At 49.0% G+C, this 22,836-nt stretch overlaps 1 protein-coding gene across 1 annotated transcript in view; it reads left to right on the plus strand.

The window, feature by feature from the left end:
- Positions 1-254: 254 nt before the first annotated feature.
- Positions 255-22,836, plus strand: part of IGSF3 (immunoglobulin superfamily member 3) — a 71,889-nt gene continuing 49,307 nt past the window's right edge. The window contains exons 1-2 of the mRNA XM_063445883.1: positions 255-350; positions 3,068-3,204. Of these exons, the coding sequence (XP_063301953.1) occupies positions 3,156-3,204 (49 nt within the window). The 5' untranslated portion in view covers positions 255-350; positions 3,068-3,155. The remainder of the gene's footprint in view (positions 351-3,067; positions 3,205-22,836) is intronic.

The raw sequence follows: 22,836 nt of genomic DNA on the forward strand, positions 1-22,836 counted from the left end.
GTGTGTCTCTTTTTGAGATAGGTGGGCAGTCTCTGTGAGTTGGGGGGGGTGTCTCTTTTTGAGAGAGCTGGGCAGTCTCTGTGAATTGGGGTGTGTCTTTTTGAGAGAGGTGGGCAGTCTCTGTGAATTGGGGTGTGTCTCTTTTTGAGAGAGGTGGGCAGTCTCGGTGAATTGAGGGTGTGTCTCTTTTTGAGAGAGGTGGGCAGTCTCTGTGAATTGGGGTGTGTCTCTTTTTGAGAGAGGTGGGCAGTCTCTGTTGAGAGGTGGATCTGGGCTTGGCTAGCGATTCATTGTGAGTTGTGGAGCTGGGAGCTCTGGGTGTGGAGCTCTGTTGCTTCAGGCATTATCAGGTATTGTTACTGTGTGTTACTCTCAGAGCTGTATGTGTGTATAGAACTGTGTGTTACTCTCAGAGCTGTGTGTGTTTGTAGCACTGTGTGTTACTCTCAGAGATGTGTGTTTGTAGCACTGTGTGTGTGTGTGTGTGTATAGCACTGTGTGTTACTCTCAGAGCTGTGTGTGTAGCACTGTGTGTTATTCTCAGCACTGTGTGTGTGTGTTTGCAGCACTGTGTGTTCTCAGAGCTGTGTGTGTAGCACTGTGTGTTACTCTCAGAGCTGTGTGTGTAGCACTGTGTGTGTGTGTAGCACTGTGTGTTACTCTCAGAGCTGTGTGTTTGTAGCACTGTGTGTTACTCTCAGAGCTGTGTGTGTGTATAGCACTGTGTGTTACTCTCAGAGCTGTGGGTTTGTAGCACTGTGTGTGTGTGTGTGTTTGTAGCACTGTGTGTGTGTGTTTGTAGCACTGTGTGTGTGTGTTACTCTCAGAGCTGTGTGTGTAGCACTGTTTGTTATTCTCAGCACTGTGTGTGTGTGTTATTCTCAGAGCTGTGTGTGTAGCACTGTGTGTTATTCTCAGCACTGTGTGTGTGTGTTTGTAGCACTGTGTGTTATTCTCAGAGCTGTGTGTGTGTTTGTAGCACTGTGTGTTATTCTCAGAGCTGTGTGTGTGTTTGTAGCACTGTGTGTTATTCTCAGAGCTGTGTGTGTGTTTGTAGCACTGTGTGTTACTCTCAGAGCTGTGTGTGTGTTTGTAGCACTGTGTGTTACTCTCAGAGCTGTGTGTGTGTGTGTAGCACTGTGTGTTACTCTCAGAGCTGTGTTATTCTCAGAGCTGTGTGTGTGTGTAGCACTGTGTGTTACTCTCAGAGCTGTGTTATTCTCAGAGCTGTGTGTGTGTGTGTAGCACTGTGTTACTCTCAGAGCTGTGTGTGTGTGTAGCACTGTGTTACTCTCAGAGCTGTGTGTGTGTGTAGCACTGTGTGTTACTCTCAGAGCTGTGTGTGTGTAGCACTGTGTGTTACTCTCAGAGCTGTGTTACTCTCAGAGCTGTGTTACTCTCAGAGCTGTGTGTAGCACTGTGTGTTACTCTCAGAGCTGTTACTCTCAGAGCTGTGTGTGTGTGTGTGTAGCACTGTGTGTTACTCTCAGAGCTGTGTTACTCTCAGAGCTGTGTGTGTGTGTGTGTAGCACTGTGCGTTACTCTCAGAGCTGTGTTACTCTCAGAACTGTGTGTGTGTAGCACTGTGTGTTACTCTCAGAGCTGTGTGTGTGTAGCACTGTGCGTTACTCTCAGAGCTGTGTTATTCTCAGAGCTGTGTGTGTGTAGCACTGTGTGTTACTCTCAGAGCTGTGTGTGTGTAGCACTGTGTGTTACTCTCAGAGCTGTGTGTGTGTGTGTGTGTAGCACTGTGTGTGTGTGTAGCACTGTGTGTTACTCTCAGAGCTGTGTGTGTGTGTGTGTGTGTGTGTGTGTGTGTAGCACTGTGTGTGTGTGTAGCACTGTGTGTTACTCTCAGAGCTGTGTGTTTGTAGCACTGTGTGTTACTCTCAGAGTTGTGTGTGTCACATAGTACAAGCAGAATTAATCTACACATCCTGATCTGTATCTTTTAATAATCACTATTCCTAAACAGTGGTTTTATTTGTGTTTGTACTCGGTATGTAACACTGTGTGTCCTGTGTTTAGTATGGTGTTTGTGTGTTTCTATGTACTCGGTATGTAACACTGTATGTCTGTGTTTTAGTATGCTGTGTGTGTATTTGTGTCCTCTGTGTGCTTAGTGTATTTTTAACTCTGTTAGTCCTTTGTTTTAATATGGTGTGTGTCTCTAGTTGTTAACGTTGGATATATGTGTAATAAAATGCATTGTTTTAGCATGTCTGTGTGTGGATATAAATGTTTAGCGTATGTGATTTATTGTGTGTAGTTCTGTGCATGTTTGTGATCTGTGTTGTTGTAGTTTGTTTGACTTGTGGTGTGTGATGTAGTGCATAATTGGATTAGTGTTGGTAATGATTGTCTATCATGTAGATAATGCCAGTAATTGGGGAGTGTGGGAAATGTACCTTTACTGAGATTAGTGTGTGTATGTGAAGCAGGGACCAGTCTGTGTGGTGGGCATTGTAACATGCTGATTGATGTGTGTACCGGTGATCAGTCTGTGGGTTAGATAATATTATATTGTCCTGTAGTTTGTTTTTACATTTTGCCTCTATTTTTGGATTTGTGTGTGTGTGTGTGTGTATGTATGATGGATCAGTCTGTGGGTTAGATAATATAATATTGTCCTGTAGTTTGTTTTTACATTTTGCCTCTATTTTTGGATTTGTGTGTGTGTGTGTGTGTGTGTGTGTGTGTGTATGATGGATCAGTCTGTGGGTTAGATAATATAATATTGTCCTGTAGTTTGTTTTTACATTTTGCCTCTATTTTTGGATTTGTGTGTGTGTGTGTGTGTGTATGATGGATCAGTCTGTGGGTTAGATAATATAATATTGTCCTGTAGTGTGTTTTAACAAGTTTCGTCTATTTTTAATTAATTATTAATTTGTATTTGTGTGTACCAGTGATCAGTCGGTGGGGAAGACTATATAATATAGTACACGTTGTGCCTACTTTTGATTAGTGAACCATGCTGTGTATGTCCCTTCTTGTTTTTGTCTCTCCTGTCCCCTGCCCCAGTCCCTGCTGAAGGGACTATTTTAACTTATGTCTCTCTGTATAGGAATAAGAGCAGCGAAGGAGAGTGGAAACCTCACTGCATCTGGACACTCGCCCAATTGGCATACATGGCACAGTGATCCACAGACACCATGGGCGCAGCTGGCATTGCAGTAATCCTCTCTGGGATTCTTGTAGTGGGTGAGTGATTACACTGGGAGTATTATCTGGGGTCTCTGGGGCACTCAACTTCATTATATGGCTGTGCACTGATTGTCTTCTTAGGATGGCGATGTTTGCTCTGTATGGAGGATCAGGTGGTGACGGTTTCCCTTAGTGGAGGACCCGTTGCCCTGTGTTTGGAGGACGGGATGGTGACGGTCGCCCTGTGTGTGGAGGACTGGGTGGTGATGGTCGCCCTGTGTGTGGAGGACTGGGTGGTGACGGTCGCCCTGTGTGTGGAGGACTGGGTGGTGACGGTCGCCCTGTGTGTGGAGGACTGGGTGGTGATGGTCGCCCTGTGTGTGGAGGACTGGGTGGTGACGGTCGCCCTGTGTGTGGAGGACTGGGTGGTGATGGTCGCCCTGTGTGTGGAGGACTGGGTGGTGATGGTCGCCCTGTGTGTGGAGGACTGGGTGGTGATGGTCGCCCTGTGTGTGGAGGACTGGGTGGTGACGGTCGCCCTGTGTGTGTGGAGGACTGGGTGGTGACGGTCGCCCTGTGTGTGGAGGACTGGGTGGTGACGGTCGCCCTGTGTGTGGAGGACTGGGTGGTGACGGTCGCCCTGTGTGTGGAGGACTGGGTGGTGACGGTCGCCCTGTGTGTGGAGGACTGGGTGGTGACGGTCGCCCTGTGTGTGGAGGACTGGGTGGTGACGGTCGCCCTGTGTGTGGAGGACTGGGTGGTGACGGTCGCCCTGTGTGTGGAGGACTGGGTGGTGACGGTCGCCCTGTGTGTGGAGGACTGGGTGGTGACGGTCGCCCTGTGTGTGGAGGACTGGGTGGTGACGGTCGCCCTGTGTGTGGAGGACTGGGTGGTGACGGTCGCCCTGTGTGTGGAGGACTGGGTGGTGACGGTCGCCCTGTGTGTGGAGGACTGGGTGGTGACGGTCGCCCTGTGTGTGGAGGACTGGGTGGTGACGGTCGCCCTGTGTGTGGAGGACTGGGTGGTGACGGTCGCCCTGTGTGTGGAGGACTGGGTGGTGATGGTTGTAACGGCTACCCAGGTAGTAAGGGGGGTATCAGCCGTTGGAGACGTCCTTTTCCTGACAAGCTGCTGTGTAGTAATGGAGCTCTCAATCCCATCCACGAAATCCAAGGGCAGAGTCAGGCATAGCTGTAAACTGGAACAGCGTAACGGTACAATAAATCCCCTCCAAGAACGAGACGTTTTGAAAGGTCAAGCAGAACTGATGTTTATTGACGGATCTCTTTTTTTTTATGCAATACTGCCCTGGAAAGGGCTACACCTACATAATTACCACAATAACCAATCACATGCATGGTACAACCCCCATGTCTCCTCATGTTAACACGCACACAATTTTACCCAAGTTCTGGATGTACCCCAAAAACAGGAGGTACATCTTTAAATTCGGTATCCTCAGATAGTCCTGGTTCAGGGGAACAACATATCCAAAATCCGGCTCAATCAGTTAAAGGGTTCGGGAGTTATGGCTCTTTGAAGTTTTGACCGACCGCACAGATTTTCTAGCCGAAAAGAGTTCCACAAGTTTTGGCCTTGCAGCCGTTCTCCGTTCGTGCGTTAAAACCCCACGAAACCCTTGCCATCCACAGCTATCTCGGGGTTCGCCGGAATCCCCATGTAAGGTTTAGTCTTTCTACCGAACGGCCGGTCGGTCGGTAGTTCCAGCACGAATCTACGTTGTCCTAGAGGTCTCAGCGGTGTTCGCCTGTTTGCGTATCCGTTTTTAGTTCCAGGTGATTGCTGGCAAACACCGCTGTTCGTGCGTAAGATGGCCGCGAACACGTGTAAAGTCCCGAAATGGCGGCCACCTATGCTTAACACAAAGGATTCGTGCTGAACCATGCGGACGGCTGAAATAGAGCTGGGAGGTGAAATATCACTTAATTGCACACCAGGGTGGTCCGGTGTTCGGTGGTTTGGATTCATTCTTTGGTAATAGTGGTTCACATGTAACAAGCAATTCGGTCTTTTGTATGTCCAGAATTCATAGTTCCGTCACAACGGTTGCCCTGTGTGTGGAGGACTGGGTGGTGACGGTTGCCCTGTGTGTGGAGGACCGGGTGGTGACGGTCGCCCTGTGTGTGGAGGACCGGGTGGTGACGGTCGCCCTGTGTGTGGAGGACCGGGTGGTGACGGTCGCCCTGTGTGTGGAGGACCGGGTGGTGACGGTCGCCCTGTGTGTGGAGGACCGGGTGGTGACGGTCGCCCTGTGTGTGGAGGACTGGGTGGTGACGGTCGCCCTGTGTGTGGAGGACTGGGTGGTGACGGTCGCCCTGTGTGTGGAGGACTGGGTGGTGACGGTCGCCCTGTGTGTGGAGGACTGGGTGGTGACGGTCGCCCTGTGTGTGGAGGACTGGGTGGTGACGGTCGCCCTGTGTGTGGAGGACTGGGTGGTGACGGTCGCCCTGTGTGTGTGGAGGACTGGGTGGTGACGGTCGCCCTGTGTGTGTGTGTGTGTGTGGAGGACCGGGTGGTGACGGTCGCCCTGTGTGTGTGTGGAGGACCGGGTGGTGACGGTCGCCCTGTGTGTGGAGGACCGAGTGGTGACGGTTGCCCTGTGTGTGGAGGACTGGGTGGCAATGTAAATTTAAAAAAATGTTTTGGATATATTAGAAAGACAAGATTGATGTTTTAACCACGGAGTGAATGGTTAATCTGGTTGGTGATGGAATATTGATAATTAGTCTTGCAGCTCTCCGGAAAGGTAAGGATTATTGTTAATAATGATGTATTCTCTTTAAGTCTGGCAGGGATGGGGTTAGTGAGAGAGGCGCTTTGTGTTCCAGCAAGGCAGGGAAGGGATTACTGAGGTTAGTGAGAGAGGCACTCTGGAGTTTTGTGGCAGGTAAGAGGTTAATGTGGTTCCTGGCATTAATGCCGGCATGTCTGTGGAAGGGAAGAGGTTACGGTGATTCTTGAGACGGATATGTTGTGTACCTCTCTGACACGGAATTGGTTACTGTGGGTCTTACGAGGCATATTCTGTGGGACTGTGGCAGTGAAGGGGTTACTGTAAATCCTGAGAGGCATACTCTGCAGGTCTGTGGCAGTGAAGAGGTTACTGTGGGTCCTGAGAGGCATAATCTGCAGGTCTGTGGCAGTGAAAAGGTTACTGTAGATCCTGAGAGGCATACTCTGCAGGTCTGTGGCAGTGAAGAGGTTACTGTGGGTACTGAGAGGCATACTCTGCAGGTCTGTGGCAGTGAAGAGGTTACTGTGGGTCCTGAGAGGCATGTTATCTACATGTCGTCTCTGGCATAGAAGTGGTTACTTTGACCCAGGGGGTTGATGATTTACAGGTCTGGCAGTGAAGGTGTTACTGTGGTCTCTGGCAGGGAGATCCGAGGGGTTAATCTGCATGACCTTGGCTGTAAAAGGGTTTCAGGAAGGAGGAATTGTGCAGATCTCTGGTGGTGAACGGGTTGCATGATGGGGAATTACTCAGACTCCGTACGATGATTATCTCAGTGAGTCAGGGGTCGGACAGGGCTCCAGGTGCCATTCCTCGCCCACTCCTGCCCTGTGGGCACATTGACTCCACATGTTCAGCGATGCATGGCTCAGTCAGTTTGTTCCCATTGATATAACAATTATCTGATATTAAATAACCTGGGAATCTCCATCCAGAAGACCCAGCATTTTCACAGGCTGGTTCTTCTGTTGAACCAGGGATATTGTGCAAATAGGGTCTTTCTTTACCAGTAAAATATAAATCTCTGACCAGTTAACAATGTAATCTGTTACTGTGGGAAATATAATTAAGGGGGTGGAGATGGGTGGGGGGGGCGTAGCAGGAGGTAGTAGGGGTGGGGGGGGCGTAGCAGGAGGTAGTAGTGGTGGGGGGGGCGTAGCAGGAGGTAGTAGTGGTGGGGGGGGCGTAGCAGGAGGTAGTAGTGGTGGGGGGGGCGTAGCAGGAGGTAGTAGTGGTGGGGGGGCGTAGCAGGAGGTAGTAGTGGTGGGGGGGGCGTAGCAGGAGGTAGTAGTGGTGGGGGGGGCGTAGCAGGAGGTAGTAGTGGTGGGGGGGGCGTAGCAGGAGGTAGTGGTGGGGGGGGCGTAGCAGGAGGTAGTAGTGGTGGGGGGGGCGTAGCAGGAGGTAGTAGTGGTGGGGGGGGCGTAGCAGGAGGTAGTAGTGGTGGGGGGGGCGTAGCAGGAGGTAGTAGTGGTGGGGGGGGCGTAGCAGGAGGTAGTAGTGGTGGGGGGGGCGTAGCAGGAGGTAGTAGTGGTGGGGGGGGCGTAGCAGGAGGTAGTAGTGGTGGGGGGGCGTAGCAGGAGGTAGTAGTGGTGGGGGGGGCGTAGCAGGAGGTAGTAGTGGTGGGGGGGGCGTAGCAGGAGGTAGTGGTGGGGGGAGGCGTAGCAGGAGGTAGTGGTGGGGGGGGCGTAGCAGGAGGTAGTAGTGGTGGGGGGGCGTAGCAGGAGGTAGTAGTGGTGGGGGGGGCGTAGCAGGAGGTAGTAGTGGTGGGGGGGGCGTAGCAGGAGGTAGTGGTGGGGGGGGCGTAGCAGGAGGTAGTGGTGGGGGGGGCGTAGCAGGAGGTAGTAGTGGTGGGGGGGGCGTAGCAGGAGGTAGTAGTGGTGGGGGGGCGTAGCAGGAGGTAGTAGTGGTGGGGGGGCGTAGCAGGAGGTAGTAGTGGTGGGGGGGGGCGTAGCAGGAGGTAGTAGTGGTGGGGGGGGCGTAGCAGGAGGTAGTAGTGGTGGGGGGGCGTAGCAGGAGGTAGTAGGGGTGGGGGGCGTAGCAGGAGGTAGTAGTGGTGGGTGGGCGTAGCAGGAGGTAGTGGTGGTGGGGCGTAGCAGGAGGTAGTAGTGGTGGGGGGGGCGTAGCAGGAGGTAGTAGTGGTGGGGGGGGCATAGCAGGAGGTAGTAGTGGTGGGGGGGGCGTAGCAGGAGGTAGTGGTGGTGGTGGGGGCGTAGCAGGAGGTGGTGGTGGTGGGGGCGTAGCAGGAGGTGGTGGTGGGGGGGCGTAGCAGGAGGTAGTGGTGGTGGGGGGGGCGTAGCAGGAGGTGGTGGTGGGGGGCGTAGCAGGTGGTGGTGGGGGGGCGTAGCAGGAGGTGGTGGTGGGGGGGGCGTAGCAGGAGGTAGCGGTGGTGGTGGGCGTAGCAGGAGGTGGTGGTGGTGGGCGTAGCAGATGGTAGTAGTGGTGGGGTTGGGGGGGGGCGTAGCAGGAGATGGTGGTGGTGGGGGGGGGCCGTATCAGGAGATGGTGGTGGTGGTGGGGGCCGTAGCAGGAGATATATATAGTATATATGGGGGAGATAAGAGATGGGTATGTGTAGACACTTACTCACAGACGTTCATGTTTTTTCTTTGAAAGGCTGGTTGTGTGTTTAATGTGGTTTTTACCTGTCTGGACACAGCTGAGTCAATTAACCTGAGTCTGCTTATCTTTGTGCACCCCAGCTGTTCCCAGTGTCTTCTCCTACCAGTAATCCCTGTGAGTTTGGGATTTACAGAGGGTTACTGTACATTTACCCAGTGTGCCCTGCTCTATATTACGTCTTACATTAAATCTGATATGTTTTATGTGGGGTTGAAATATCACGTTATCCAATTTTAAGAACAAGTCTTTCCATTTCTTTGAAGCTGTGTCTCTGGAGAGTTTATAATTGTTCGCTCTCTGGGCCAGACTAGCAGAAATTTATGGGAAACCAAATGCTGAAAGACATTAATTCACCCCTTTCCTGGGGTAAAAAAAACATGTAGCGCACACTACAGTAAAGAGGAGAGTAATGGATCATTGCATGCAATATAAACACAGTGGAGCATGGCGTCCCCTCTGTTGGCTGACGAGCTTGGCACAGCGTCCCCTGTGTTGACTTGGCACTGTGTTGGCTGACCTGGCTTGGCACAGTGTCCTCTCTTGACTTGGCACTGTGTTGGGCTGACTAAGATTGGTATGACATCCCCTGGGGTTGCTTTGCAAGGAGTCCCCTTTTTTGGTTGACCTGGCCTAGCACGGCATCCCCTGGGGTTGCTTTGCAAGGAGTCCACTTTTTGGTTGACCTGGTCTAGCACGGCATCCGCTGTGTTTGCTTGGAACGGAGTCCCCTTTTTGGCTGACCTGGCTTGGCACGGAGTCCCCTGTGGTTGCTTGGCTGTCACGGCTTGGTACCGCATCTCTTGTGTCCGGCAGTGTGGCTGGGCACTGGGATCAAGTATTCTATAACGCTGTCTTGGACGTTCTCGTCTTGCACTATTCCATATTGGGTAGTTAGGGCGTATTGACTTGTGCTGCTATGATATGATGCTACTATGGCAACTTCACATTGGGGATGTTACGTTGCTATAGTAAGTTATGTGATAATATACATCTCTGTTTCTAGTCACATGACGTTACAAACAGAGCAGTTTGGGAGATCTATTATATTAATGTAATAAAATGGACTCTGTGAGTGGTACATGGATAGAAAAGCATATTCCCACATACACACACAGACCCAAGTTTGTGCCCCAACTCTACTTCTGCGTTAGCAGGAAAAAGTTTAATATCTAAATTTGTTTGTTGATAACCACTTACGTTACAGGTGCATAATAGTGATAATTAGTTAGGGTAGATTTAAACTCGCCTTTCTAAATTCACTGGGTTTGGTTTTCCAGCCACATCCACTGCAAAAAGGTATAGGAAATGAGGTGTACAGTCAGGTACTCTCCATAGACAGACACTGGCAGTAATATCCCCCGGGTACTCTCCATAGACAGACACTGGCGGTAATACCCCCAGGGTACTCTCCATAGACAGACACTGGCGGTAATACCCCCCGGGTACTCTCCATAGACAGACACTGGCGGTAATACCCCCCGGGTACTCTCCATAGACAGACACTGGCGGTAATATCCCCCGGGTACTCTCCATAGACAGACACTGGCGGTAATATCCCCCGGGTACTCTCCATAGACAGACACTGGCGGTAATATCCCCCGGGTACTCTCCATAGACAGACACTGGCGGTAATACCCCCCGGGTACTCTCCATAGACAGACACTGGCGGTAATACCCCCCGGGTACTCTCCATAGACAGACACTGGCGGTAATACCCCCCGGGTACTCTCCATAGACAGACACTGGCGGTAATATCCCCCCGGGTACTCTCCATAGACAGACACTGGCGGTAATATCCCCCGGGTACTCTCCATAGACAGACACTGGCGGTAATACCCCCCGGGTACTCTCCATAGACAGACACTGGCGGTAATACCCCCCGGGTACTCTCCATAGACAGACACTGGCGGTAATACCCCCCGGGTACTCTCCATAGACAGACACTGGCGGTAATACCCCCCGGGTACTCTCCATAGACAGACACTGGCGGTAATACCCCCCGGGTACTCTCCATAGACAGACACTGGCGGTAATATCCCCCGGGTACTCTCCATAGACAGACACTGGCGGTAATACCCCCCGGGTACTCTCCATAGACAGACACTGGCGGTAATACCCCCCGGGTACTCTCCATAGACAGACACTGGCGGTAATACCCCCCGGGTACTCTCCATAGACAGACACTGGCGGTAATACCCCCCGGGTACTCTCCATAGACAGACACATGGCGGTAATACCCCCCGGGTACTCTCCATAGACAGACACTGGCGGTAATACCCCCCGGGTACTCTCCATAGACAGACACTGGCGGTAATATCCCCCGGGTACTCTCCATAGACAGACACTGGCGGTAATATCCCCCGGGTACTCTCCATAGACAGACACTGGCGGTAATATCCCCCGGGTACTCTCCATAGACAGACACTGGCGGTTATATCCCCCGGGTACTCTCCATAGACAGACACTGGCGGTAATATCCCCCGGGTACTCTCCATAGACAGGTCATGGGGTCGTGCCTGCCTTGTTCAAACAATGACCTCCTGCTCAAAGTGAAGTCAGTAGAGATATATATCTGGAAGATTTTTTTTGCTCAGAGCCTGGATCAAACCCCTCCAGGATAAACCACTTGTAATCTTCCAGCATGAATCATCAACTCCCCTCTGAACCGAAGCAAATGCCCTGCAGCAGTGCTTCAGGATGGACTGGCGAGCATGGCCTGGAGTGTGGAGGCTGTGATACGTCATAATGTGAGGATCCCACAAGCGGGCCCTGGATTGCTCTGTCTGTATACGGTGCGCGTGGTGCATTCGGTGCGCGTGGTGCATTCGGTGCGCGTGGTGCATTCGGTGCGCGTGGTGCATTCGGTGCGCGTGGTGTACATGGTGCATACGGTGTATGTGACACTAGTTGTATTCATGTTTTATGCATTTTTTTCTTGGTGCTTTTCCCAGTTGTACCTATTTATTCCCGTTTTTTTTCTTTATATTTGTTTTTATTCCCTGACAAGTTTATTTAGTAAAGTGAGAATTCAATGTGAATTTCAAATTTAAGACCAAAGTGACAGCAAATATATTCTAAACGTAAATGTAATATTCACTTTGAAATCTAAGTGTGTGTGTGTGTTCTATCTCTATCCAAATAGGTACAGATAGCATTCAAAGACTTCCAGATAATGAAATAAAACTTTGCTTTTATTGCTCAAAGTTTAAAAAAATCAACGTTTCAGTTTGCACTCTTTTCATCAGGATTCCCATGTGAAAAAAAATTCATGTGAAAAAAGAATCCTACACTTTGATGTGATAAAGACCTTATACAAATATTAATATTTTATTTATTTAATTTTTTTCTTTTTTCATATATATATATATATATATATATATATATATATATAGAGAGAGAGAGAGATGTGGTAAAGATGAATAATTTTTGCGCATTAAAGAATAGGCACCATAGCATTCAGGGTTGAGTAATAGTTTTAGAAAATGTTACATGTATGGACCTGAGAGTGGATGCCACATTCTATACACCCTGTACATTGTGTTTATATATTAGTGTTTTCATTCAGTGCTCCCAGATTCATGTACCAGTCTCCCCTCCAGCAGTGTGACGTTCAATCTAATTTAATAAAGTATTCTGGGTGTAATATGCTTTATTGGATACGTGCCCTGCTGGCTCACAGACTAGCTTTGACGTGGTACTACCCCTCTAGCGCCCGTGGCATTCCGTGGAGTGTTGAGTTCGAGATGAAAGGAGTCCGATTAGATGAATGCGATATGATCAAATATTTTATGGGGAGGGGAGAAAATCATCAAATGTTTTCCGATTGAAACTCTCTGACTATTGATGGATAATGCTTCAGATGACTTTCTGGGTGTTGTGGGAATTGCTAGGGATGGATTATATTATCAAAGTAGAGCAATCACTATGGTAACTGTTGGGATGTTCCTAATGATTGCACTAGTTTCCACGGCGACTGCCCCACTTCGAGTACTGTGCTCTAGTTTTCTATTACTGCCATTATTTATAAATGTGTGGTGTTTTGTTTTGTAGTCTGGGAGCGGATTGTAATCCCATATGCAGTAATATGTGCGTGTTCAGTAAATGATTTGTCTAATGATCTCGATCTGCGCGGCTCCATGCTGTGTGCTTTCTAGATCTGCTGTTTGTATTTCAGCTTCTTTTTAATGGCTGTTTTATTGCCTGTTTTCCACATTCAGGTCTCTCTGATTTGTGTCCTTTTTGTTGCGTCTCTGGTCAGAATTTCGGTGGGACCTGAAATGGTCATTTCTGGGTGATCTAAAAAGGAAATGCTAAATCGTCAGCTTCCAAGAACGTCTGAATTTATCCCGACACTCTCTTTATGGATTGTGGATCCTTTAAGACATGTATTATAACAAGTTGTTAGTTTATACCTCCTGCGGTTACAGCTCTGATATAAACACTATATATTACTGTCTGGTGTCATGTCAGCTATGTAAACACGTAATCTCTGGCCTCCATTTAATAAACTGGGGGATTAGCTGTAATTTCCTGTTACTTGTGGTAGCTATGGCTGCCGCGTATCAGTATAGTAAATATGGGCAGATTTACAGAACGTATTTAATGGCAGCTTGTCCTCTGGGTCCCAACCTTCATGACTGTTCAATCAGTTAATGGACGTGGGATTACCCCAGTCCGTGTCCTCAGTTTAGCTGGAATATATCATCACCCTTTGCCATGGGCAAATTGTCCTCAGTCTGTGTGCGATATCGGACCTTGAGTGACTGACAGTCACACTTTGTGTTCACGCTTTAAAACCTTTAACAATCAGGTTCGTCCTAATGCAGAATCTGTTCAAATCTGGAGAAGAATGACATGGCCAATTCCTGTCTAAAGAGACTGGCCGTCTGCTGTAAAATGTCCATTGTTTTGTGGTCACCCAGCTGCTGGTCTTGCTGCCGTTTGGGATAGTCTATAAATATAATGTTGATCTGAAAGTTAGTTTTGTGGTGGTTGTGGTGCGTTTGTATTGACTGGCGCTGTAGACTGTGGTATGAAGGGCAGACTTCTTCCGCTTGGTTTGCCTGTCCTAGAGGTGTCCTGGGGACTTTCAGTAATAGAGAGATGGGGCAGTGATGTCCTTGCAGTGAGCGGTTTTGTTTATTTTGCTATAAACGCAGTGCGTGTAAATCGATGGCGTTCTGTTCACTGAATGAATATTTAATGCGGTCTAATGTACCGCGGAGTCCAGAATTTACTCACCTTTTCTTTTGTGTTTTAACCCTGCACTCGCCTGTCTTGTTAGCCGTGCTGTAACTGTTGTAAAAGCTTAATAACCTACAAATGATCTACCGTAGCTTTCAGCTCTGCCACCCTAAACACATCTATAGGGATCTTCCACCCGCCTGCCACCCTAAACACATCTATAGGGATCTTCCATCCGCCTGCCACCCTAGACACATCTATAGGGATCTTCCATCCGCCTGCCACCCTAAACACATCTATAGGGATCTTCCATCCGCCTGCCACCCTAAACACATCTATAGGGATCTTCCACCCGCCTGCCACCCTAAACACATCTATAGGGATCTTCCATCCGCCTGCCACCCTAGACACATCTATAGGGATCTTCCATCCGCCTGCCACCCTAAACACATCTATAGGGATCTTCCATCCGCCTGCCACCCTAAACACATCGATGGGGATCTTCCACTCGCCTGCCACCTTAAACACATCGATGGGGATCTTCCACCCGCCTGCCACCCTAAACACATCTATAGGGATCTTCCACCCACCTGCCACCCTAAACACATCTATAGGGATCTTCCACCCGCCTGCCACCCTAAACACATCTATAGGGATCTTCCACCCGCCTGCCACCCTAAACACATCTATAGGGATCTTCCACCCGCCTGCCACCCTAAACACATCTATAGGGATCTTCCACCCGCCTGCCACCCTAAACACATCTATAGGGATCTTCCACCCGCCTGCCACCCTAAACACATCTATAGGGATCTTCCACCCGCCTGCCACCCTAAACACATCTATAGGGATCTTCCACCCGCCTGCTACCCTAAACACATCTATAGGGATCTTCCACCCGCCTGCCACCCTAAACACATCTATAGGGATCTTCCACCCGCCTGCCACCCTAAACACATCTATAGGGATCTTCCACCCGCCTGCCACCCTAAACACATCTATAGGGATCTTCCACCCGCCTGCTACCCTAAACACATCTATAGGGATCTTCCACCCGCCTGCTACCCTAAACACATCTATAGGGATCTTCCACCCGCCTGCTACCCTAAACACATCTATAGGGATCTTCCACCCGCCTGCTACCCTAAACACATCTATAGGGATCTTCCACCCGCCTGCCACCCTAAACACATCTATAGGGATCTTCCACCCGCCTGCCACCCTAAACACATCTATAGGGATCTTCCACCCGCCTGCCACCCTAAACACATCTATAGGGATCTTCCACCCGCCTGCTACCCTAAACACATCTATAGGGATCTTCCACCCGCCTGCTACCCTAAACACATCTATAGGGATCTTCCACCCGCCTGCTACCCTAAACACATCTATAGGGATCTTCCACCCGCCTGCTACCCTAAACACATCTATAGGGATCTTCCACCCGCCTGCCACCCTAAACACATCTATAGGGATCTTCCACCCGCCTGCCACCCTAAACACATCTATAGGGATCTTCCACCCGCCTGCCACCCTAAACACATCTATAGGGATCTTCCACCCGCCTGCCACCCTAAAGACATCGATGGGGATCTTCCACCCGCCTGCTACCCTAAACACATCTATAGGGATCTTCCACCCGCCTGCCACCCTAAACACATCTATAGGGATCTTCCACCCGCCTGCTACCCTAAACACATCGATGGGGATCTTCCACCCGCCTGCCACCCTAAACACATCTATAGGGATCTTCCACCCGCCTGCCACCCTAAACACATCTATAGGGATCTTCCACCCGCCTGCCACCCTAAACACATCTATAGGGATCTTCCACCCGCCTGCCACCCTAAACACATCTATAGGGATCTTCCACCCGCCTGCCACCCTAAACACATCTATAGGGATCTTCCACCCGCCTGCCACCCTAAACACATCTATAGGGATCTTCCACCCGCCTGCCACCCTAAACACATCTATAGGGATCTTCCACCCGCCTGCCACCCTAAACACATCTATAGGGATCTTCCACCCGCCTGCCACCCTAAACACATCTATAGGGATCTTCCACCCGCCTGCCACCCTAAACACATCTATAGGGATCTTCCACCCGCCTGCCACCCTAAACACATCTATAGGGATCTTCCACCCGCCTGCCACCCTAAACACATCTATAGGGATCTTCCACCCGCCTGCCACCCTAAACACATCTATAGGGATCTTCCACCCGCCTGCCACCCTAAACACATCTATAGGGATCTTCCACCCGCCTGCCACCCTAAACACACCTATAGGGATCTTCCACCCGCCTGCCACCCTAAACACACCTATAGGGATCTTCCACCCGCCTGCCACCCTAAACACATCTATAGGGATCTTCCACCCGCCTGCCACCCTAAACACATCTATAGGGATCTTCCACCCGCCTGCCACCCTAAAAACATCTATAGGGATCTTCCACCCGCCTGCCACCCTAAATACATCTATAGGGACCTTCCACCCGCCTGCCACCCTAAATACATCTATAGGGTAAAAAAGGGGGGTAAGGTTAGCGCTAATAATATATTAAACAGGCAGCGACCTTTAGAGGGTAACCCTCTAACCCTCTATATAAGAGATATACAGTAAAGGAAAAAAAAGGTTGCGCCAAAGATAAAATGGATCAAATAAAAGTAAAAACAACAATACAATAAAAATATAAATAGGTATAGTCCAAAATGGTTTGTCAGTTCCAATAGGTGTCTTGAGGTAAAGTAGGTATAGTCACTAATTCCGCTGTGGGGGTAGATTCTCTTGTTGTAGTATTTTCTACCGTCTCGTAATATGGAAGACACAAGGTGAAAAAGACTAATCGTGCGGAGTGTATACACTTAATGTGATAGTATAAAAATGATATATGTTACACTCACATTTAGTTGAGCTATAGCCAGCTCGGGGTTTGTAGGCATACAGCGGTATAATCCCCGCTGATGGGATATATTGTTGCTTGTCCTCCAAGGGGTACGTCCAACTCTCAGGGGAAGAGGGAAATAAAAACAGCAGATAGTGCTCTCCGATTGATTGATTAAAAGGTGGTGAATAAAATAAGATAAAATATACTCACCAATAAAGTGCAGATCACACTGCACTCAGGTAATAGCGTTAGTGGTATAATCCCCACTTCAGGACATGTAGAATAAAAATGCCAGGAAAAAAATAAATAAAATAAAATAATAGTAATAATTGTGTATATAAAATGATAGTGGTACACTAATTAGACCAAAAAATCATTTATTATAAAATAACACAATATAAATAACCATTTAACGCGTTTCACCGCTGGGGCTTTATCAAAAATGGAATAACATATTACCTGGCACATAAAGAATTTATATAGGTACTGGTACTTTAAAAAATGGCGCCAAGATGACATCATTGTTCGGCAGCCAGTTAAAATCATACAATTAACATTTCACATAAAATAAGTAAAAGCTTTAAATAAGAATATGCATCATATTCCTTAATGTACCTTATCCTTGTGGGTTACATTCTGTTCAAAACCGAAGTCTTAAAACATAGATTTGAATAACTTTTAAAAATTGCGCGTCACGTGACTCGCACAGCATCTTGGGGAATGTAGTGTGCTGTCTAGTAGACAGCCACTAGAGGTGGAGTTAACCCTGCAATGTAATTATTGCAGTTTATGAAAAACTGCAATAATTACACTTGCAGGGTTAAGGGTAGTGGGAGTTGGCACCCAGACCACTCCAATGGGCAGAAGTGGTCTGGGTGCCTACAGTGTCCCTTTAAGTCATCAGAAATAATCACCCCTAAATCCCTTTCCTCAGATATTGAGGTTAGGACTCTATCAAATATTCTGTACTCTGCCCTTGGGTTTTTACGTCCAAGATGCATTATCTTGCACTTATCCACATTAAATGTCAGTTGCCACAACTCTGACCTTTTTTCTAGTTTACCTAAATCATTTGCCATTTGGCTTATCCCTCCTGGAACATCAACCCTGTTACATATCTTAGTATCATCAGCAAAAAGGCAATAAAATGTGAGCAGGATATTGTTTTGCTGCACAGTGATATAGATAGATTGGGCAACTGGGCACTAAAAAGGCAGATGACATTTAATATAGAGAAATGCAAAGTTATGCACTTCGGGGTTAAGAATGCACAAGCAACTTACACCCTAAATGGTAGTGAACTAGGGATAACCACACACGAGAAGGATTTGGGAATTGTTATAGACAACAAATTAGGTAGCAATATGCAATGTCAATCTGCCGTTGCTGAGGCCAGTAAGGTTTTGTCATGTATAAATAGGGGCATAAATTCTCGAGATGAAAATATAATTTTGCCTCCTTATAAATCGCTGGTAAGACCACACCTTGAATATGCTGTGCAATTTTGGGCATCTGTTTTAAAGAAGGATATCATGGCACTAGAAAAAGTGCAGAGACGAGCTACAAAATTGATAAAAGGAATGGAGCATTTTAGTTACCAAGAAAGGTTAAAAAATTTAAATCTCCTTAGTTTGGAAAAACGACGCCTCAGAGGGGATATGATAACATTATACAAATATATTCGGGGCCAGTACAAACCATTGTCTGGAAATCTATTCATAAACAGGGCTATACATAGGACACGGGGTCACACATTTAGGCTGGAAGAAAGGAGATTTCATCTAAGGCAAAGAAAAGGGTTTTTTACAGTAAGAGCATTAAGGATATGGAATTCTCTGCCGGAAGAGGTGTTTTTGTCAGAGTCTTTACAGATGTTTAAACTGCAATTGGATAAATCTTACAAAAACATAACATACAGGGATATAATTTCTAATTAGTGGGGTAATAGCTGCTTGATCCAAGGAGACATCTGACTGCTATTTTGGGGTCAAGAAGGAATTTTCTTCTATTTTGTTGCAAAATTGGAAGCGCTTCAGACTGGGTTTTTTGCCTTCTTTTGGATCAACAGCAAAAACATATGTGAGGAAGGCTGAACTTGATGGACGCAAGTCTCTTTTCAGCTATGTAAGATATGCGACCTGCCACATTAAACACATCTATAGAGATCTGCCACCTGCCGCCTGTCACCCTAAACACATCAATAGATATTCCGCCCACCACAATAAACACAGGGATACTGGGTAATAACTCGCCTTACCCCATAATCACACAGTATACAGAGCGCCCCCTGCAGCCAGGGATTCTGGGTAATAACTCGCCTTACCCCATAATCACACAGTATACAGAGCGCCCCCTGCAGCCAGGGATTCTGGGTAATAACTCGCCTTACCCCATAATCACACAGTATACAGAGCTCCCCTGCAGCCAGGGATTCTGGGTAATAACTCGCCTTACCCCATAATCACACAGTATACAGAGCTACCCCTGCAGCCAGGGATTCAGGGTAATAACTCGCCTTACCCCATTATCACACGGTATACAGAGCGCCCCCTGCAGCCAGGGATTCTGGGTAATAACTCGCCTTACCCCATAATCACACAGTATACAGAGCTACCCCTGCAGCCAGAGATTCTGGGTAATAACCCGCCTTACCCCATAATCACACAGTATACAGAGCTACCCCTGCAGCCAGGGATTCTGGGTAATAACCTGCCTTACCCCATAATCACACAGTATACAGAGCCCCCCTGCAGCCAGGGATTCTGGGTAATAACCTGCCTTACCCCATAATCACACAGTATACAGAGCTCCCCCTGCAGCCAGGGATTCTGGGTAATAACCCGCCTTACCTCATAATCACACAGTATACAGAGCGCCCTCTGCAGCCAGGGATTCTGGGTAATAACTCGCCTTACCCCATAATCACACAGTATACAGAGCTACCCCTGCAGCCAGGGATTCAGGGTAATAACTCGCCTTACCCCATAATCACACGGTATACAGAGCCCCCCTGCAGCCAGGGATTCAGGGTAATAACCCGCCTTACCCCATAATCACACAGTAAGCAGAGCTCCCCCTGCAGCCAGGGATTCTGGGTAATAACCCGCCTTACCCCATAATCACACAGTATACAGAGCTCCCCCTGCAGCCAGGGATTCTGGGTAATAACCCGCCTTACCCCATAATCACACAGTATACAGAGCGCCCCCTGCAGCCAGGGATTCTGGGTAATAACCCGCCTTACCCCATAATCACACAGTATACAGAGCTCCCCCTGCAGCCAGGGATTCAGGGTAATAACCCGCCTTACCCCATAATCACACAGTATACAGAGCTCCCCCTGCAGCCAGGGATTCAGGGTAATAACTCGCCTTACCCCATAATCACACAGTATACAGAGCGCCCCCTGCAGCCAGGGATTCAGGGTAATAACCCGCCTTACCCCATAATCACACAGTATACAGAGCGCCCCCTGCAGCCAGGGATTCTGGGTAATAACCCGCCTTACCCCATAATCACACAGTATACAGAGCTACCCCTGCAGCCAGGGATTCAGGGTAATAACCCGCCTTACCCCATAATCACACAGTATACAGAGCGCGCTCTGCAGCCAGGGATTCTGGGTAATAACTCGCCTTACCCTATAATTACACAGTATACAGAGCTCCCCCTGCAGCCAGGGATTCAGGGTAATAACTCGCCTTACCCCATAATCACACAGTATACAGAGCGCCCCCTGCAGCCAGGGATTCAGGGTAATAACCCGCCTTACCCCATAATCACACAGTATACAGAGCGCCCCCTGCAGCCAGGGATTCTGGGTAATAACCCGCCTTACCCCATAATCACACAGTATACAGAGCTACCCCTGCAGCCAGGGATTCAGGGTAATAACCCGCCTTACCCCATAATCACACAGTATACAGAGCGCGCTCTGCAGCCAGGGATTCTGGGTAATAACTCGCCTTACCCTATAATTACACAGTATACAGAGCTCCCCCTGCAGCCAGGGATTCTGGGTAATAACCAACCTTACCCCATAATCACACAGTATACAGAGCTCCCCCCTGCAGCCACGGGTTCTGGGTAATAACCCGCCTTAACCCATAATCACACGGTATACAGAGCTCCCGCCTGCAGCAAGGGATTCTGGGTAATAACCCGCCTTACCCCATAATCACACAGTATACAGAGCTCCCCCTGCAGCCAGGGATTCTGGGTAATAACCCACCTTACCCCATAATCACACGGTATACAGAGCGCCCCTTGCAGCCAGGGATTCTGGGTAATAACCCGCCTTACCCCATAATTACACAGTATACAGAGCGCCCCCTGCAGCCAGGGATTCTGGGTAATAACTTGCCTTACCCCATAATCACACGGTATAGAGAGCGCCCCCTGCAGCCAGGGATTCTGGGTAATAACCCGCCTTACCCCATAATCACACAGTATACAGAGCTCCCCCTGCAGCCAGGGATTCTGGGTAATAACTCGCCTTACCCCATAATCACACAGTATACAGAGCCCCCCTGCAGCCAGGGATTCTGGGTAATAACCTGCCTTACCCCATAATCACACACTATACAGAGCTCCCCCTGCAGCCAGGGATTCTGGGTAATAACCCGCCTTACCCTATAATCACACAGTATACAGAGCTCCCCCCTGCAGCCAGGGATTCTGGGTAATAACCCGCCTTACCCCATAATCACACAGTATACAGAGCTCCCCCTGCAGCCAGGGATTCTGGGTAATAACTCGCCTTACCCCATAATCACACAGTATACAGAGCCCCCCTGCAGCCAGGGATTCTGGGTAATAACCTGCCTTACCCCATAATCACACACTATACAGAGCTCCCCCTGCAGCCAGGGATTCTGGGTAATAACCCGCCTTACCCCATAATCACACAGTATTCTGAGCTCCCCCTGCAGCCAGGGATTCTGTGTAATAACCCGCCTTACCCCATAATCACACAGTATACAGAGCTCCCCCTGCAGCCAGGGATTCTGGGTAATAACCCGCCTTACCCTATAATCACACAGTATACAGAGCTCCCCCCTGCAGCCAGGGATTCTGGGTAATAACCCGCCTTACCCCATAATCACACAGTATACAGAGCTCCCCCTGCAGCCAGGGATTCTGGGTAATAACTCGCCTTACCCCATAATCACACAGTATACAGAGCCCCCCTGCAGCCAGGGATTCTGGGTAATAACCTGCCTTACCCCATAATCACACACTATACAGAGCTCCCCCTGCAGCCAGGGATTCTGGGTAATAACCCGCCTTACCCCATAATCACACAGTATACAGAGCTCCCCCTGCAGCCAGGGATTCTGTGTAATAACCCGCCTTACCCCATAATCACACAGTATACAGAGCTCCCCCTGCAGCCAGGGATTCTGGGTAATAACCCGCCTTACCCCATAATCACACAGTATACAGAGCTCCCCCTGCAGCCAGGGATTCTGGGTAATAACCCGCCTTACCCTATAATCACACAGTATACAGAGCTCTCCTGCAGCCAGGGATTCTGGGTAATAACCCGCTTTACCCCATAATCACACAGTATACAGAGCTCCCCCTGCAGCCAGGGATTCTGGGTAATAACCCGCCTTACCCCATAATCACACAGTATACAGAGCTCCCCCTGCAGCCAGGGATTCTGGGTAATAACCCGCCTTACCCTATAATCACACGGTATACAGAGCTCTCCTGCAGCCAGGGATTCTGGGTAATAACTTGCCTTACCCTATAATCACACAGTATACAGAGCTCCCCCTGCAGCCAGGGATTCTGGGTAATAACCTGCCTTACCCCATAATCACACAGTATACAGAGCTCCCCCTGCAGCCAGGGATTCTGGGTAATAACCCGCCTTACCCCGTAATCACACAGTATACAGAGCTCCCCCTGCAGCCAGGGATTCTGGGTAATAACCCGCCTTACCCCATAATCACACAGTATACAGAGCTCCCCCTGCAGCCAGGGATTCTGGGTAATAACCCGCCTTACCCCATAATCACACTGTATACAGAGCTCCCCCTGCAGCCAGGGATTCTGGGTAATAACCCGCCTTACCCTATAATCACACGGTATACAGAGCTCCCCCTGCAGCCAGGGATTCTGGGTAATAACCCGCCTTACCCCATAATCACACAGTATACAGAGCGCCCCCTGCAGCCAGGGATTCTGGGTAATAACCCGCCTTACCCCATAATCACACGGTATACAGAGCTCC

Source organism: Pelobates fuscus, chromosome 1 (assembly GCF_036172605.1).
Source record: "Pelobates fuscus isolate aPelFus1 chromosome 1, aPelFus1.pri, whole genome shotgun sequence".
NCBI classification, from domain to species: domain Eukaryota; kingdom Metazoa; phylum Chordata; class Amphibia; order Anura; family Pelobatidae; genus Pelobates; species Pelobates fuscus.